General features: G+C 42.1%; 1 protein-coding gene across 3 annotated transcripts in view; it reads left to right on the top strand.

Annotated features, from left to right (window-relative positions):
- The window catches only part of DCAF1 (DDB1 and CUL4 associated factor 1), an 82,972-nt gene that overhangs the window by 41,636 nt on the left and 21,893 nt on the right, over nucleotides 1-19,443 (top strand). For all 3 annotated transcript variants that reach the window (XM_067561153.1, XM_067561151.1, XM_067561152.1), the window contains exons 17-22: nucleotides 1,034-1,118; nucleotides 2,595-2,828; nucleotides 11,934-12,027; nucleotides 13,560-13,664; nucleotides 14,444-14,517; nucleotides 17,666-17,770. In XM_067561153.1, the coding sequence (XP_067417254.1) occupies nucleotides 1,034-1,118; nucleotides 2,595-2,828; nucleotides 11,934-12,027; nucleotides 13,560-13,664; nucleotides 14,444-14,517; nucleotides 17,666-17,770 (697 nt within the window). The remainder of the gene's footprint in view (nucleotides 1-1,033; nucleotides 1,119-2,594; nucleotides 2,829-11,933; nucleotides 12,028-13,559; nucleotides 13,665-14,443; nucleotides 14,518-17,665; nucleotides 17,771-19,443) is intronic.

Genomic DNA, 19,443 nt, shown 5'->3' with positions numbered 1-19,443 from the left:
TCTTATAGAAGACTGCTCACACAGTATTGACCGGGTTAAAGTGATCAAACAAAATAAGAACAGTTAAAAGCTACCAGAAACTCGATTAAATGAAATAACTCCAAAGGGAAAAAATGGGTAGTATTATATTGTGTAAAAGGATAGTATAATACAACTATGACCAGAACGTTCAAATTGTTAGTGTCTGAATAAAAAAGTCTGGCCCTGTTCTTATGTTGCTGTCTTCATCACTTCGTTGGATGGATAAAGCCTTGAAAAATTCTATTTGCGTGGAGGATATTTACTTGAGACAGATGAGTAAAGTTGTGATCTTGATAAAAGGCAAATAAGTAGAGGGGATTTGGGTTTGGTTTTCTTACTGGATTGGTAAATTATCATGACAATCTTTTAAGGTTAATTACCAAAAAAGTGAAGCACAAGTAATTTGCATGGTAAATTTTGCAGAGCATACAGATACTGCAAACATGGTAAAGTTAAATTCTTTCAATAATAACCATTCTTTAGTCTCTTCAGAAAATAAAGGGAGAGATTCCCACCTCTCAAAGATTTAACCATGGCCTACTAGACTTTGAACAGTAACATTAACTTTTTTATGTGAGCATGTTTAAATTAACTGGAAGGCATGTTATGAACAGGAGGTTTAATGCGCTCAAACCTATGCACATGGGAATTTTGCATGTTTCCACTAAACTTCTCTATCAAATACAGTGTCAGCTCTGCAACAGGCCCTGTCTTCTTGAGCAGCTACAGTGAGTGTTCTGAGGTGGCTTTTGATCACAGGTTGCCTTGCTGCTGGTGTATTTCACAACTGTACTGTGACTGTGGACAGTAAATACTCTTCTGACAAATCGGCAATTCCCAGATAGTGAGGCATTTTAGCACTGCCATTTGCTATGGTCAGCGGAGCAGGGAAAACTCTTGTGCATGAAAAATTGTAACCTTTGCCAGAAGTATTTCCACAGTGGGTGTCTGATTCAGGATGGACAATCTGAATCTGCTGCTCATTGACCTTGTCACTAATTGTTGTGTGCAGGCATTCCTTCCCAGATGATCATTATGTGGAGTTCAGCAAGCACTCTCAGGATAGGGTCATTGGCACAAAAGGGGACATTGCCCATGTAAGTACCAGTGGAAATTGATTCTTTGAAGCCATGACAAGGTTATGCCGTTACCCAAACCATCTGTTAACTGCTGTGAGGACTGTGGAGCTGCATGTAACTAGTAAAATAAAGGCTTTACAGGAACAGCTTCAAAATGTAGATGAGCATGGGCATAATCTGAAAATGGAGTTAGGTTTTAGTGCTGAATGGTATGCCACATGGCTTTTAGACATATGGTGCCTCCAGTTGTATTTGGCATATCTTAATATCTGGCCTGATGATCCATTCATTTGAGAAATGTTCTGCAGGGAGTTCTGTTGGAACACATGCAGCTGTGAAGAAGTTATGGCAGCTGTTTATAAATGAAAAGGTTTTGTCCTAAAGAATACTTCACCAGCAGTTGAGGGGAATGGGCTATTGGAAGTTTTCCAACAAGAATATACAGAATGAGCTTGCTTTACAGTGACAAATAAGTTGGTTTAAATTTAATTTATCTGTGTATTTTGCATAATACTCTTGCAGCATTTTGCACATATCAATCCATGAAAATCCCAGAATCTGCGGGGCTCCTCTCCTCTCTGAAGGTGCCAGTGCTAGACAGAATTCATTAAAGACATTATCTGACCTGAAGAAACATTGATAAAAAATAATGTCACAAAACATTCAAATTGTTCATCATTTTCCTTGCCACCCTTGCTGATTTTCATGTACATTTGTGTTTAAACAAATGAGTTATCCAACCCTGCCCAGCTCTTCCAGTGTTTTGGCACTCCAGGGAAATCAAATCTTAGTTTGCAGTGTGATCATCTGTCTGGCAACAGACCGATATCCAAAAGGTTTATGGCTTCATTGCGGGGTCAGAGGGAAACTAGACTGTGAGAGGCACACTTTGAATCCAATACCTCTGAGAAAATAGTCACAGGCACAAAAAGTATGAAGGTTTTGTCTTTGGTTGGTTGTGAAAATTCCTCTCAGGGAAATAAGGGCACAGGTTAGAGAGACTGTGTAGTGTAATTGCCAGTAACTGGAACTCCTTTTCTCCTATATTTAAGGGTTTTCTTCACTGTGTGCTAATGGACTCTTTCTTTGCTTGTAGCCTGTAAATATCACCTTTAAAGTCAGTTTAAATATCTCTGTAACAGACTGTGGCTAAATGCTGCTTTTGTCTGAAACTTTGCAACCCATTTTTCACAACTGGGTTACTTTTCTAGTACCAACCTCAAGCTTATTAAACATGTTAGAGAGCCCCAGAGGAACTAAACATTGTGTGAATATATGGGAAAATGCAGACCCTGGCCTGGAGAACTCAGTCTGAAAGTTTGGTGCTATGGAAGGGAGAGTCAGACATTGACAAGCTCTCATTTGAGATGCATAAGAAAAGCTAGGGTAAGCGGGGTCACCAAAAACATTCTGTAAGGTATGGTACATGGTGTTCTTGGGCACTGATAGACTACAGATCTTGACTAATCTCTCTCTTTCTTTTTAATCTAAAAGATCTATGATATTCAGACTGGCAACAAGCTATTGACTCTGTTTAACCCAGATCTTGCCAACAACTACAAGAAGAATTGTGCCACCTTTAACCCCACAGATGACCTTGTTCTAAATGATGGGGTGCTCTGGGATGTCCGCTCTGCACAGGCCATCCACAAATTCGACAAATTCAACATGACCATCAGTGGTGTTTTTCATCCTAATGGGCTAGAAGTCATAGTCAACACAGAGATCGTATCCTTTTTACCTCAATTGTAACACTCATGCACTGGAAACATGAAAACCTTGAATTGACAAGCAGGTGCTCTGATGGTAGCAGCCTGTATATCTGTCTGTCTGTGTCATATGATAAGCAGAAATAGAATTCCACAGGCTATGGTAGTAACAGCAGCTTTAATACATAAGTTTAAATAGGGTGAACATAGGAATTATCATACAGGTCAGAACAATAGTGGTTCTCTACCTTTTTGGGCTCGGGACCCATTTGTAAATGCCCTGTCATGACCCAGTAAATAGTCTGGGGCTGGAGGACCTGGGGTGGTTTCACTTGGATCCTGCCCTTGGGGGGGGGGGAGGAGGAGGAGGAAGGATTGGGTTCTGCTTGGCACTCACCCTACAGTGGTGGCTCCTGTGCTGTGGGGCTGGCTGGGTTTGGCTCTCTGCTCCGGACATTGCAGGGTTGCAGCACTGCTCAGGTTTGGCCCCACTCCCATGACTGGACCAAATTTGTGTGAGTGGCATTGTGACCTGGCTTGGGGGGTTGCAGTGCCACTCACTCAAATCCAGTCTACCTGGACTCCTGTCATCATGACGGCTGGGCCAAACATCAGTGGTGCTGGGACCCCAGAGGTTGCAGTGCCTGGAGCAGGGAGGTGAGACCACCCAGCTCTGTAGGATGAGAGCCACAGGAGCTGCCACACAACCCTTTGAAACATTCTGGCAATCCAAGTTTGGTTGAGAAACCCTGATTTTAACAAAAACGAGAGTCCTGTAGCACTTTAAAGACTAAACAAATTTAATTTCTGCAGGCATAAGCTTTCATGGGCTACAATCCACTTTGTCAGATGCAAGAAATAGAAATCAGTTAGGGGGTATATATATACATCCAAGGGTAAGGAACAACAATGGGGCGGGGAGGTGTTAGCAAAGTCCACTCAGTTAGAGTAGATGAGGCCTATTCACAACCATTGAGTAGAAGGTGAGAATGCATGAACAGTGACAATTACTTCTTGTAATGAGAGAACCATTCCAAGTCTCTATTGAGACCCAGTTTGATTGTGTCAAGTTTGCATATGTGTTCCAGCTCTGCAGTTTCTCACTGAAGTCTGTTTTTGAAGTTTTTTTGTAGAAGTATGGCAACTTTCAAGTCAGCTACAGAGTGTCCTGGGAGATTGAAGTGCTCTCCAACTGGTTTATGGATGTTATCAATTTTTATGTCTGATTTGTGTCCATTTATTCTTTTGCGTAGTGACGGTCGGGTTTGGCCAGTGTACATGGCAGAGGGGCATTGCTGGCACATGATGGCATATGTTACATTAGTAGATGTGCAGGTGGATGAGCTCCTTATGGTGTGGCTGATGAGGTTAGGACCTGTGATGGTGTCACTAGAGTCGATGTGCGGGCAGAGCTGGTAATGGGTTTGTTGCAGAGATAAGTTCCTGGGTTAGTGGTGGTGGTGTATGGTGTATGGTTGCTGGTGAGTATTTGCTTCAGGGTGGGGGACTGTCTGTGAGCAAGGATAGGTCTGCTTCACACGGCTTGAGCGAGTTAGGGATCATCTGCAGGATAGGTTGTAGATCCTTAATGATGTGTTGGAGAGATTTTAGCTGGGGCTGTAGGTGATGGCCAGTGGTGTTCTGTTGTTTTCTTTGTTGGGTCTGTCCTGTAGTAGGTGACTTTTGGGTACTGTGACAAGGGCTACCGGAAGGTAGTAGAAGGGCGCTATGTTAGCCTAAGAATGAGGAAGGCACTGTTCCCCTAGCAGCTGCCCAAGGTTTCCTTCAGGCTGATTAGGGTCAGCTGAGACCAATTAGGGTCAGCTGAGGCCAGGGTCAGCTGAGACCAATTAAGGGCTGCCTGGGAACAGACAAAAGCTTCCTGCCAGCCAGTCAGGGTGCTCTTGGAGTCTGGAGAGTTTGGAGAACAGGAGAAGGAGAACTGCGAGTGGCAGGAGCCAGAGGAAAGCAGGGGCTTGCCCGTTGGAGTAGCTACTTAGCCCCAACGAAAACCAGGGTAGGGAAGCAGCCCAGAGAGAAGACTTACATAGTGCCTTATAGCAGCAGCCAGCCACTGCTGTCAGCCAGGGTCTCTGGGCTGGTGTCCAAAGAAGAGGGTGGGCTCGGACACCCCCTACGCCCACCGCCCCTGAACCAACCAAGCCTCTCCCTAACCTGGAGAAGAGGGTTTTTTCCCCTCTCCCCCGCCTTAGAACCTAAGGTCCCGAGGGCACTGCTCGGCCTGCAAAGGCCTGAAGGAAGACGGGGCAGAAGTGAGACGGCCGTCATCTTACGACTGGTGGGAGCCCCGGACGGCCATTTTGTGCCCACTGCACTGAAAAAGCGCTCGGCCCATGGGAGCACGAGGGCCACCCTACCACAGTATCCATCTGGCTCTGTCAATTTGTTTCTTCACCTCTCCAGCTCGGTATTGTAGTTTTAAGAATGTTTTATGGAGATCCTGTAGGTGTTTGTCTCTGTCTGAGGGATGGGAGCAAATCCAGTTGTATCTTAGAGCTTGGCTGTAGACAATCCATTGTCTATGTGTCCGGGGTGGAAGCTGGAGGCATGAAGATATGTATTGCGGTCAGATGGGTTTTGGTATAGGGTGGTATTAATGTGACCATCCTTTATTTGTATTGTAATGTCCAGGAAGTTGATTTCTTGTGTGGACTGGTTCAGGCTGAGGTTGATGGTGCGGTGGAATTTATTGAAATCCCAGTGGAATTCTTTGAGGGACTCTTTCCCGTGGGTCCAGATGATGAAAATGTCATCAATGTAGCGTAGGTAAAGGAGAGGTGCTTGGGGACGAGTGTTGAGGAAGCGGTGTTCTAGGTCAGCCATAAAAATGTTGGCATACTGTGGGGCCATGCAGGTGCCCATAGCTGTGCCACTGACTTGAAGGTATAGATTGCCTCCCAATCTGAAGTAGTTGTGGGTCAGGACAAAGTCACAAAGTTCAGCTACCAGGTGTTCCATATCATCATCAGGGAAAATGTTCCTGATGGCTTGTAGCCTATCTTTGCGTGGAATGTTGGTGTAGAGAGCTTCTACATCCATAGTGGCTAGGATGGTGGTTTCTGGGAGATCACCAATGGATTGTAGTTTTCTCAGGAAGTCAGTGGTATCACGAAGATAGCTAGGAGTGCTGGTGGCATAGGGCCTGAGGAGAGAGTCCACATAGCCTGACAGTCCTGCTGTGAGAGTGCCAATGCCTGAGATGATGGGGCATCCAGGATTCCCAAGTTTGTGGATCTTGGTTAGCAGATAGAATAACCCTGGTCGGGGCTCGGGGGTATGTCTGTGGAGATTTGTTCCTGTGTTTAACCAATGACTTGTCTCTGACAGTGGCTAGAATCGGATGCTTCAGAAGAAGATAGAAACCCTCTGGTGGACAGTTATGGGATAGCCTATCTATAGGTGAAACTTCTGGCTTGGAGGACATTCATTACCTTTGGATAATTGGGTGTTCAGATAAAGGGAAATGATGTTTCTAGCTGCAGTTTCACAGTGAAATTTCAGTCACTGACCACGTTGACAGACTGTATTGGGAGTCAAGGTTCTGTACTCGCTAAAGCAGTAATGTTCGATACTTTCACTCAGTGCTCTCCCTTTGTCCTGCATCCTTGTTACCAATCTGTCTGACACTTAAAACCTCATCACCACATCTTTTTCTTTTTCAAACTTTTTTTGTTTTTGTGTGTCTGAATAAAAAGTTCTGTCATTTAAGACATGAAACACAAGCTTCACTTCTCTTCACGTAATTTATCGGCATAGTGGTGGCTGTGGTGAGTTTTTGTCTGTAATATTATTTACCTCGTTACTAGAGCACAAAGTGGCACTTCTTCCTCTGTGCTAGTTTTATTTAACTTTGGCTTCAGTGAAGTGACTTGTTTGTGAGCTTGTTTCGAGCATCATTCCTGATGATGCTCATGACTACAAATCTGGGTTTGCTGGTGTATGGTGATCGGAACATTGAGAGTATCTTGAGGTTTGGATGTTTTTCTGTCTTCAGATAATGTGTCCAAGATTTCATGATTTCATTGTTCTCGAATTCATTCTTCAGCATGTCAGAGGTCTGCCCGTCGACTAGTTGTATCTGCAATTCCCCCTCATCTGCTACAGGGAAGACCTTGTGGACGTGAGATGAGAAGTCATTCTTAGGTGGTATGGAGAAAAGATCATGTATGAAACCAGTTGCATCCTTTTGGCATGCAGAAATCTCCAGATTGGGTGTTGAAGTTGTCCTGTCGCTGAGGAAGGCAGCTTGTAATGAGGGGACTGATTATATCATCTGATTGGTGGTTGTGGAGTTGAATAAAGTGCAGAAGCTTCCCAGAGCTCAAATCCATGAGAAGTATGTCCAGCTTCTTCTGAAAAAGCTTCTAGCTTTTTGAGAAGGTTGTGGATTATCTTCTCCTGGATTTACAGCTGTACATTCAGGGTATTCAAGTGGTCAGATATGTTGCAAAGAAATGCTATTTTGAACATGAATTCGGTATCTTTTAGAAGGGCCAGATACTCAGATGCCTCCTTGTGCTAAAGGAACTCAACAACTTGAGCCTAGAGCTCGCAGAAGCATGCCAAAGATGTACCCTTACCAAGCCAGCAAATATCATTGTGGAGAAGAAGATCTTCATGGTTTAGAGGACTCAGCAACCAGCTCATAAAATTGTCTATGCTGCAGACTTGAGGAGACTCTAATGAAATGGATTATTTTCATCAGTCTCCATATCATCTTTCAGTTCCCCACTCAACTTGGGACAAAGCACACTTTGTGGAGGACTTCATCTGTGGTGCTACTTCTGCTAGTCATGCTGCAAGGTCCTTCCACTTGCCATCATTGAAAGTCTAGTGAGGTCCTGTTTCTCAAATGCTGCACTGATTTTTCTCAAATATGATTTCTTCAGGGACATATTTTTCCAGGGGCATCAGACTTGAGTTCTCAGAAGATTTGGCCATCAAAGTATCTCACATTCAAACACAGCTGCACTATGTCCTTATTGTACATTGATTCGTCAGTGGCCAGTGACACAAACTCAGCATCTCTCAGACATTTCCACAGTCAATGGAGCACTTCACCAAGGCCTGAGGATGGGCGCATTGGAGTTGTGTCTGACACGGAACTTGCTTGATAGTGTTCATGATGGTTGCCTTCATCTTCTCATCAGCTTCCACTTCCTGGAGGTCAGCCAGCATACATTCCTTGATGGTTTTGGAATCAGTGAAGGGCTGCTTCTTTCATGAAAAGAACTCATGAACTCCCAACTCATGAAAGAAGCAGCCCTTCACTAATTCCAAAAGTTGGGAGTGGTGCAGGGGGTGACTCCCCCAGGAACCTGTTCAATCCCTGCCTCCATCTGCCTGTGCTCCCAGCTGGGGACTTGGCTGTAAGGGCAGAGCCCCTGGCTCTGCCTCTACCCTGGATTCCTGGCAGCACCAGCCCCTGGCCTTCCCTGCCTGGTCTCAGCTGCAGTGTCCCTGTGCTGACCTGCCTCTGAGCATTGCCTTGCATTTGATAACATTGAATTTTATCTCCCTCTGTGCTGCCTATTTACATGGCTTTGTTAGGAACCTCTGAAGCATTTCGTTAATCTTGAGTGGTCTAAATTTTTTTATCTTCAAATTTTACTTCCTACCATGCCCCCCTTTCATCTAGTTCATTAATAAATATCTTAAACACCAACCCTAGTACAAAACTTTCAGACATCCCCTCTTACTCTTTGGATGCACTGAAAGTTGACTATTCTTACCATTTCCGTCTCATAGCCAGTTTCTAATCCAAGGTGGAATTTTGCTTCTTATCTCATGAATTAGACTCCTTAATAAGGAATTTCTTCAAAACACCTTTTTATAAACCAAAATTATGTCAACTGGTTCTCCTTCTTACACCGTAGTTCACCTCCTCAATCAATTTGAGTAGATTAGATGCACCATTCTTTAGAGAAGCCATGCTACTTTCTGTATCCCTTACCATGTTCATTTAGGTGTTCTATTTTTAGCTGTTGTTCCAGCCAATTTACTTACCTGATACTGAAGTAAGGATTACTGGTCTGTAATTTTCAGGATCACTCCAACACTTTTTTTTTTTTTTAAGATAGGCACAACTTTTTCTCCCCTCCAATCTGACAGTATCTAATGTCTATTATGTGAAAAAGTAGGTCTGAGATGGGTATCTCCCCAACGTCTTCTGCAGTGAAGTCCGATGCACAGACATAATCTTAGCTTGTGTGCCCTGTCTTTATTCTTTTTACTTGTTTCCTTAACACTGTTAGTTCAGCAGATATAGTAGTAGTTTTGCTGGCTTTCTCCTTCCAATTTAAAAAATTCCTTATTTGTTTTTGGTTATTTGTCCTTCAGATTCCCTCGTAACCCTTCTAACTCACTCTTTGCACTTGACCTACTTTAGTTTAGTCTCCATCTGGAAGGCAGCATGTTCTAGTGGATAGGGCACTAAACTTAGAGTTAGGAGACCTGAGTAATATTCTTAGCTCTGCCATTGGTCTGCTGTGAAACACTGGTCAAATCCATTTCACCCTTGTACCTCATTTTCTCAATCTGAAGATAATGATACTGACTTTACGTGAAGTGCTTTGAGTTCCGTGACAGAAAAACACTAAGAGAGGATTATTTTATTTTATTTATTTATTTATTTATGACTTCACATTTCTATTTTCCAAAGGCACTACTTTGCCTCTGAAACTCAAGCCTTGCCATTTAACCGTACTGTCTGTCATTTATGTTTTAATCTTGCCTTCTTGATTCTTTTTTGCTTAAAAGTATGGTATGTTTAAATAGCCTACATGCTGAATTCTAGGATTTTAATTTCCTTTTACTTCAGGGGCTCTGACTAGCTGCTTTAAAAAAAAAATCCCGCTAAAATTTAGTATTAGATCTAATCTTTGGTATGATTACTTCCCTGAGAACATGGAACTTACTTTGTTATGGTGACACTTGCTTAATGGCTTAACTGTAGTTACTACTTTAATCATTTCCAGTGTGTTGCTATTCTTGACTTAGCATTAAGCCCTGATCTACACTACAGAGTTAGGTCGACGTAAGGCAGCTTACATCAACCTAATTATGTCCGTGTACACATTACAGCCTTGCTCTTGCTGATGTAAATTCCCTACTACACCAACATAACAACTTCACCTTCATGAGAGGCATAGGGCTTGTGTTGGTGTAGTTAGGGCAACGCAGTTACTTACTTTGGCTATTGGTTGTCATTCTTGTTAATTTCATGGCTCCATGCTGTAATGGACTCTTAGATATAGTGTTACCACATAACCTTTCTTTCTCATATAGCCTGTAGCGAGGTGTTACAATATCCCATTGATTACTGTCAGTCTATTGTGTTTCAGTAATTCTTTTTATGTCAAGGCTTTCTTCTGTTCTCAGTTCACCTGTTTTTTTTTGGTTTTTTTTTTTGCTTTTAAGCATATGTGCTAGTGTATTATGCCATTTTATAGTTTATTTTTGGCCTTGTACCTCTTTAACTCCTTAGTCTGATCCCCTGTCAGTCTTTCAGAATTTTGCCTCTGTGATCTCAGCCTGTCACTCCTTTAGTATAGCTGTATTCCTATTCTTTTCCAATTGCAGAGTTTCCTTTGCATTACTGATATGTCTTTGTCCAGCTTGAGTGCTCATCAGACACTGTGACTTTTCTCCAGCTCCTACTTCAAATAAGACCCCAAAGCCTTGTTAATTTTCTGTGTCCTCAGGCTGTGGTTCCCTTTTATTTTTTTTTTTTTTTTTTTTTAAAGTGACGCCCATCCTTTTGCATAGGCTGTTCCTTTCCTGTAAGTTCCCTAGTGCCTAATAAATGTAAACTCCACTTTTCTCCTTACTCTCACCTATACACTGAGATTTTGAAGTCATGCCTGCTGAGTTGGCCTAGTTTTCAAAGAGAAATGCTATGGAGGCCATGGTCCAAATTGTGTTGTTTTCCCCCTCCCCATCAACAGTCTAAATGTAACCTCCAGGATGACCTTTGTCTGTCTGTCTTACCAGTATTTCCTATGAGCATAGGATAATCCCCAGCATTTGCACTATGTCTGTCCAGATGTCTTATGAGATCTTTTTACCTGCACATTCAGTAGTCAAATTACCAAATACATTTGATAGTTACCATGTACTGAACTATTGATATTTTTAGTTATTTAATCTGTAACCCCATCTTCTGGAGTGAATGCCATGGTGAGTAAGGAATAATAGTGGGTTCCAACTAGGGAAACTTGCCCTTCTCTTCCACGTTGGCTCCATTGGGACACTGACTTCCTCTGGTGGAGGATTGGGGCAGCTAGTTCTGAGGTAGGTTCAGCTTTCAGTATGTTGTCTCTAAATATTTGTCTATTTGAACAATTCTAGTCTTAGGGTGCTGCGTTTGGCCATAAGGCAAGCAGTCATGCATTTTGCACTCTGTGCAGAAAACTGGATGCCCCTCTTCTTGATTAATCTGCTGCTGACATTCTAATGCCATAATTTAAGCAGGAGTTTTTCCTCTGTGTAATAGATTGAATGAACTAATTTGGAAGCCTACCTGCCTTAGTTCCAGGCTTCTGCTTGGGCTACACTCCCCTATACTAACCCTATGGTGCTCTCTACTCAAATGCAACTCCTTTCTGTTTTAATTGTGCAGGTTCTTAAGTCTTTGTAGACTTGGTGGTAAGACACTGGTTATGTTAAACTTGAGTGAGATGGTGGTGTGGAGTTAAGACTTCCACAAAGGGAGCAGGAGAGGAGAGGGAAATACAGATCTATCCAGTAAGGGAAGGAGCTGAGAGGTTTTCTGTTGGTGCATGTCATATTCTGCCCTTTCAGGTGTGACTCATAGGTGTTTGTGTTTTACCACTTTCATCTTATTCAGATGATCATCTTTCTCTTCACCAAAAACTGCATCATAACCACCATGCTTACAGCTGAAGACTTTGTGCAACATGTTTAATTGTATTTTTGTTCATGTTGGAGGGCTTGTGATGGTAGAAGATAGTTGAGCATCTGCCTGACCAGGAAAAAGGCAATTAAGCTTCATTAGTTGGGACCTATTAATCTGTTGCTCACTACTGACGTAAAATAAAAATGGAAAGTTTGTCATATGTTATTCCTTAAATTCTTTCTTCAGTGGGACCTTCGAACTTTCCATTTGCTGCACACGGTACCAGCATTGGATCAGTGCCGTGTAGTCTTCAACTACACTGGCACAGTTATGTATGGAGGTAGGATGTCTCTTAGTATTGCTCCATGGCATCATTGTTCTCAGTCTCCCTGGGTTGGGATGTTCTTTCCCTCATGTTCATAGTAAAGCAGAAAACTTCTTCCAGCCAAATACTGTACTTTGTAATCTGCTAAAAGCCCAAGAGCCCACATCTAACTTAATGAGAAAAGCGTGCTGCAGTTGGCTTCAGTCATTTTTCAGGGAGGTTGCAGCTCATAAAAGCTAAAAAGAATCATTGCATGGTGAGGACCTGTAGTGTCCACCAGCTGCACCTGCATAGTTAAGATGAAGGTGGCTGTAGGATGCTGGGTAGAACTTCATGAGTTATACTTTACCTGTCCCTGCAGCAGTGGTATCTGATTTGACAGGGTGGAACTTCACAGTCAGAGCAGCTCCTGTTAATCTGACACTTCTGGACGAAGTAGCATTTTAAGGATACATGGCCCTGAACTGCAGTTGTGTTCCTCAAGGGGAATCTGAACCACTGGTTTGAGCAGTTTCTGAGGGTTTTGGAACATAAGGAAATATACCTCACTGACTGGCCACTCTTTCAGTTTTGAACTAATGTATGGTCAGATTGTGATACAGCTTGTTTCCTTCTGAGGCGCATCAAGTTGTAATCTTCTAAAAAGCAGTGACTCCTTGGGCTGTGAGCCAGTTGCCTGAAGGAACGGAATGAATATTACACACACTCAGCTACATTAAAAGAACATTATTAAGTTGCAAAGTCAAGCAGTCCAAAGTTAGGAAATGTCACAAGGTGATTTGTGCAACCTTAATTAGGTCCCCTTTGCATATGCATTATCTCAGAATCTCCTGTTCTGACCACTAGACGTTCTCCTTCCCACTGCTCAGAGTAGAACCCAGGGGTCCTGACTCCAAATCATCTGCTCATAACTTGTAGGGAAAGAGAGTTTTTTTTAAAAAAATCTGTCTGTTTAGGAAGTTTTAATAGGCACAAAACAGTTAGGCATTCTACTCCCACCAAAAATCAATAGAAGTTGGGCATCAAACTCCATTTGTGCCTTTGAAAATTTCCCTCATGATTTGTCCTTCATGTTTCTATTTTTTAATGTTAATGCTTACTTAGAACTTACTCTTTCTCTTGCATCTAGTATGAGACAAAGACTAAAGTTTCATGAAATTGCCATATTTTTTTAGCATGACCACTTTTATTGCTGGCAACTAGGAAATTTAATATTTTAGGTAGCTTTCTGTCACCTAAGTGATGCCATGACCCGTTTGCAAGATTAAAATTCAGCTAACTGGAAAGAGAAGGGTTTGTAATACAAAATTTTGGCTTGTAATGATTGGGGGAAGAATCTGCTTCTATTTATTTGCTAATCTTTGTAACCTGCAATGTTGGTAAAGACAACTTGAGAACAGTACATGTTGGTTAAATGGAGCTTTGCCAAATTATTAAAAACAAAAACCTATCATAGTGGTGTGTGGACCCTGACAGGACCATAAAATGACTAGAGGTAGCATTGTACATGGAACATGGACTTGCCTAATAGTCTTTCCCTTGATCAGCTATGTTGCAGGCAGATGATGAAGATGACCTACTGGAGGAGAGGATGAGAAGTCCCTTTGGGTCATCCTTCAGGACATTCAATGCAACAGACTACAAACCTATAGGTGAGATGAAGATGCAGTTGCCGAAGGTTGGTCAGTAGGTTTGGTGCAGGTTGACTTAGATTTTTCTTTATTTAACTCCACCCTGATACCTCCCCACGATACTCTATCTCATTAAAACAAATTCTGCTTGATATACCCTGTGCCAGGCGCAAACCTTGTCTTCAATACTCAACTAGCTTGAGCTAGAATTTCTGCTCCAGTACGTGATTCTTCTCCTTACTAACTCTGTGACTTGCAGTCAGCAGCTCTGTTTTTAATCCCACTAAGTCTGATATGAATCTGAGAAATAGTGAGTGGGATGGCCAAAGTTTTAATGGTGCAGCTTCATGAAAGATCTCATTTTTCTCCCCTACATTCTCCTGGGGCTGAGCTCAGTGCAGCAGCCTCAGGAATGAGTAAACGTGTTCTCTGGCTTCCATGTGCCGAAAGGAGAAAAGATGGCCCACACCTCTGTCCACCTCAGTTACTACTTCACTGGAAGTTGAGGGGCAATCTTGGTCTCTCCAATGGGGAGAAAACTCAGTAGCTGTTTTTGCACAGTTGGGGATGCTAAGGAAATCAGTATGAGAAATCAAGTACTGTTCTCTGACTTTCTCAGCGTTATCAGCTTAGAAATGTTCTCTGTTACTCATTGAAATTAGATAGATGTGCTAAACATGCTTTTGTTTTAGCTATAGCTTCCTATCCAGGCGTATTTGTGTATTGTTAGACTCTTTGATTTGGCAAAGCATTGAATAACCTGTTGATAACCATTAAGTTCACTTTGTGTTGTTTTCTAGCCACCATTGATGTAAAACGGAATATCTTTGATTTGTGTACGGACAGCAAGGATTGCTATTTGGCTGTTATTGAGGTAAAGGATCTGAGATAGTTCGGGAAGGAGTAAATACCAGTATTTGTGGCTATGGTCTGAGTGCAATGCTTAAAAATAAACATACAAACCACCTACCACTATTGAAGCTGGAAGTTCATAATAGTAGGAACTCCAGATGTCTTGTGCAGTGGTGCTTTGATGTGGATAGAGGAATTGTGACCAGTTCCCTATATCCCATCTCTGTGTCTCTAGCATATGCAAATATTGGAATCCTTCACCTGCATTCCTCAAACACTGGCTTGCTTTAAAAGAAATATACTGCAGAGAAAGGCATTCTCCTCACAAGTGGGGAGAAATATATTTTCATTCTGATTCTCTGGTCTTCTGTTGTTGAAATTTGCACAAAAATCCAGTGTCTGGGAAATGCCCTGTCTGGTGCACCCAGAGCTTTTATTTGAGCCTCTCTTACCCTTCCTGTTCCTGCTTGGTAAGAAGGAAGTTATGGACTTCCTGAAGTTAGGGGTGAATTTCTGGGTAAGATTCTATTACTTGTGTATGTAGAAGGTCAGACTAGATGGTCACAATGATCCCTTTTGGCCTTAATCAATGAATCTATAACTTGTAATCGTCTGATTTTCTCCATTAACCTCTAGTGGTGGGGTGTCGATCAGGCTTGTAATGGTTATCTGGATTTCTTTTATTGCGGGCTATTTATGGCGCATTATAAAATTATTTCTTTCCTAGCTTGGAAGCAGTTTTAACTTTAGATAAGGCTCTCGCCTCATGCTTCGTACGGAGTAGCACTGTAATACTAGCCTGAGGATTACTGTGCTGTTCCTGACACATCATCAGGGCTTATGTTTAGGGGCCATGATTAACAGTAATGCCATGATCCCACAAACTATTAGTACATCAGCAGTTGGCCTATAAGAGCAGAGAGTTCAAATCTCACTTGGGACAAATTGCTTTGTTTTTAAAGCAGTGGCAATTGGCAAAGTTCAGCTGTTTACATCTTTCTGAAACTGGTGGTAGCTCACAAATTTTTATCTCTTCCTCTAAAAAAAATGACCAGCCCTGGAGGGACAAATCTAATGGGAAGCTGACATATGGTTTGGGGAAGGTGAACAAATCCAAAGTTGGACACTGAATGTTGAATGGTCAAAATGAAGGTTTTATGAGGTATAAAATCCTGTGATAAGAATGTTAGTTGGGAGTGGTATAGATGCTACTATCTCAAAGCCAAACCCTTTATAGACTCATAGACTATAAGGTCAGAAGAGACCCTTATGATCACCTTGTCTGACCTGCACAACGCAGGCCACAAAAATTCACCCACCCACTACTGTAATAAACCCCTAACCTAAGACTGAGTTATTGAAGTCCTCAAGTAATGATTTAAAGACTTCAGGGTACAGAGAATCCACTAGCAAGTTGACCCATGCCTCATGCTACCGAGGAAGGTGAAAACCTCCCTAGGGCCTCTGCCAATCTACCCTGGGGGAAAAACTCCTTCCCGACCCCAAATATGGCAATCAGTTAAACCCTGAGCATGTGGGCAAGACTCACCAGCCAGACATGCAGAAAGAATTATCTGTGGTAACTCAGAATCCACATCCCATCACAGGCCATTAAGCATATTTACTGATAGTAGTCAAAGATCAGTCAATTGCCAAATTAGGCTGTCCCATCATACCAACCCCTCCATAAACTTATCAAGCTCAGTCTTGAAGCCAGCTAGGTTTTTTGCCCCCACTGCTCCCCTTGGAAGGCTGTTCCAGAACTTCACTCCTCTGATGGTTAGAAACTTTTGTCTAATTTCAAGTCTAAACTTCCTGATGGCCAGTTTATATCCGTTTGTTCTTGTGTCCACATTGGTGCTGAACTTAAATAATTCCTCTCCCTCCCTGGTATTTATCCCTCTGATGTATTTACAGAGAGCAATTATATCTCCCCTCAGCCTTCTTTTGGTGAGGCTAAACAAGCCACACTCTTTGAGTCTCCTCTCATAAGGCAGGTTTTCTGTTCCTTGGATCATCCTAGTAGCCCTTTTCTGGACCGATTCCAGTTTGAATTCATCTTTCTTAAACATGGGAGACCAGAACTGCCACAGTATTTTAGATGAGGTCTGACCAACGCCTTGTATAACGGTAGTAACACCTCCCTATCCCTACTGGAAATACCTCGCCTGATACATAGCCACATCACATTGGCGGCTCTTATGTGTCATTAGCACTAACGGTTATTCTGTTATGCTGCTCTTGAAGTAATTCTTGCATAGTGCTAATTACACTATATATGTAAGTAGCAAATAAAAGATGCCTTTTTGTTGTATGTTCTTGGTCATAACCTCCCTTCTGTAATGGAGATCATGATAGAATCATAGAATCATGGAATATTAGAGTTGGAAGGGACCTCAGGAGGTCATCTAGTCTAACCCCCTGCTCAAAGCAGGACTAACCTCAACTATATCATCCCAACCAGGGCTTTGTCAAGCCTCAGCTTAAAAACCTCTAAGGATGGAGATTCTACCACCTCCCTAGGTAACCCATTCCAGTGCTTCACCACCCTCCTAGTGAAAAACTTTTTCCTAATGTCCAACCTAGACCTCCCGCCCTGCAACTTGAGACCGTTGCTCCTTGTTCTGTCATCTGCCACCACCGAGAACAGCCTAGCCCCATCCTCTGTGGAACCCCCTTTCAGGTAGTTAAAGGCTGCTGTCAAATCCCCCCTCACTCTTCTCTTTTGCAGACTAAACAAGCCTAGTTCCCTCAGCCTCTCCTCATAAGTCCTGTGCTCCAGCCCCCTAATCATTTTTGTTGCCCTCCGCTGGACTCTCTCCAACTTGTCCACATCCTTTTTGTAGTGGGGGGCCCAAAACTGGACACAATATTCTAAATGCGGCCTCACAAACGCCGAATAGAGGGAAATAATCACTTCCCGTGACCTGCTGGCAATGCCCCTCCTAATGCAGCCCAATATGCTATTAGCCTTCTTGACAACCAGGGCACACTGCTGACTCATATCCAGCTTTTTATCCACTGTTACCCCCAGGTCCTTTTCTGCAGAGCTGCTGCCCAGCTCGTCGGTCCCCAGTCTATAGCTGTGCATGGGATTCTTCCTAGAGTTGAGATACGTAAGAAAACATAACCAGTTTCACTCGATACTAACTACTGGTTTTCTTCTTCAGAATCAAGGGAGCATGGATGCCATGAACATGGATACGGTTTGCAGGCTCTACGAGGTAGGCAGGCAGCGTTTGGCAGAAGATGAAGAGGATGAAGAAGATGATCAGGTGAGAAGTGTAGAGTCATTTTGGTTGTGCAATCTAGTTGTAATCAAACTCTTTTCACTCATAGCTGGAATGCTGGAAGCTGCTGCTTGTTAAAATATTACTTAAAATAGAGATTCTCTAGGGTAGTATGGGGTTTTTCTAGCTGTCTTTTATTTACTTTACATATGTCCAAATCTTTAGATTTGATTAGCTTAGTCATTCATGATTTTATAATGCTTGTATAAATCAGATATGGAGCACAGCATTGTATTGAGAAATTGTACGATGTTTCTGTGTAATAAAGATGTTTAAGAAATTTGGTAACATCTGTAGGTTTATATTGGTGTGCACTAATATCTGGCTTAAACCAAGCATTTGACCTCTGGATTCACTGTGTCTGATAACCTATAAAAGAGCTAAGAATTATTATTCCTCAGGATACAGTGGGTAACATGATCATACACTGTGCTACAGCACATTCTATAGTCAGTTTTCAAGAACCTGCCGTTCCATCTCTTGGTGCCAGGCTTCATAGAACAGCTGAGCACATTTTGCTTTGATTGGGGGAGAAGGGAAATATATATATCCCAAAAGACTGGAGTGGTTTATTGAAATGTTTTTGGTTACTGTATTGTGATACATTGCTGTCTGCATTGTGGAAACAAGGCTGACTTTTCTTTTTTCCTCTTTGTTGGCATGGGGAGGAGAGGTAAGGAGAAGTTTGATTTCTTCAGATTGCACGGAAAGCTAGGGTTTTGTTGTTCATTCCACTTCCTTAATCTCCTATTGCTAGAATAAAACTTCTTTACTGGCTTTCGGAAGAACATTTGGTAGTAGGATTCATGGAAGAGACTAGATTTTCAGTCTAATCAGTGGATTTAAGCTTTGTAATAATATTGGTAGTACTTCACATCTCCTACACAAATTAGATTGAGAGAATGCTTTTCTTTCTTATCCCTCAAAACACATTGCTGTTCTAAAGAGTTACTAAATCAGATCCATCCAGTCTGGTGGTGTGCCTCAAACAGTGGTAGACAATTCCTCCATCATGGAATAGCACCTACTGCCCCATAATGCCATGTTTGAAGCAAAGATACTTTCTAATAAAAGAAATACCAGTTGTTGTCCTTTACAAATAATAATCCAAATCATGACTGCTTAGTAACCAGCCAACATCTGTCCTGGAGCACATGTATGTGTAAAAGAATGGTTTCTGGCTGTAGTCAGTGAGTGCGCTTCATGTGTTGTGTCTTTTTCCTCCAAAATTAACTTAATGTGTTCAGCATCCTTGCATTATTATTATTTGTCATTATTTTGACAAATCTACAGAGTAAAAGTACAGAACATTTTTTTTGTGTCGCTAGTTCCATTTTAGACAAACAGCATTTACCACAGTTCTTTTACCTTAAATATAGGGAAATGCTAGAATCTGAAATACTACAGTATGTGGTAATGGCTGGTTGTAAATGTTGACTTTTCAGTGGTGATGTGTGTTTGTGTGGTGCCCTAAATAAACTTCTGTTTGTATATGTGGGTCTCAGGCACTATTTAAGTGTACTGAAAAGCTATTACAAAGCTTAGGAAGTAACAAAGCAAAGCTGTTTTTGAGCACTCAGTTGATGTACACATTTATTGCTCTTGACTGTCTTTGTCCCTTGACTTTATTGAAATGCACTCACTTTTACGATCACTTT

The sequence above is a fragment of the Emydura macquarii genome, unplaced genomic scaffold, assembly GCF_026122565.2.
Source record: "Emydura macquarii macquarii isolate MOO-44397 ecotype Brisbane River unplaced genomic scaffold, CSIRO-AGI_Emac_v2 contig_2369, whole genome shotgun sequence".
Taxonomy (NCBI): Eukaryota; Metazoa; Chordata; order Testudines; family Chelidae; genus Emydura; species Emydura macquarii.
Note: the sequence above shows the minus strand (reverse complement) of the source record. Positions and strands in the feature narration are given on the sequence as shown.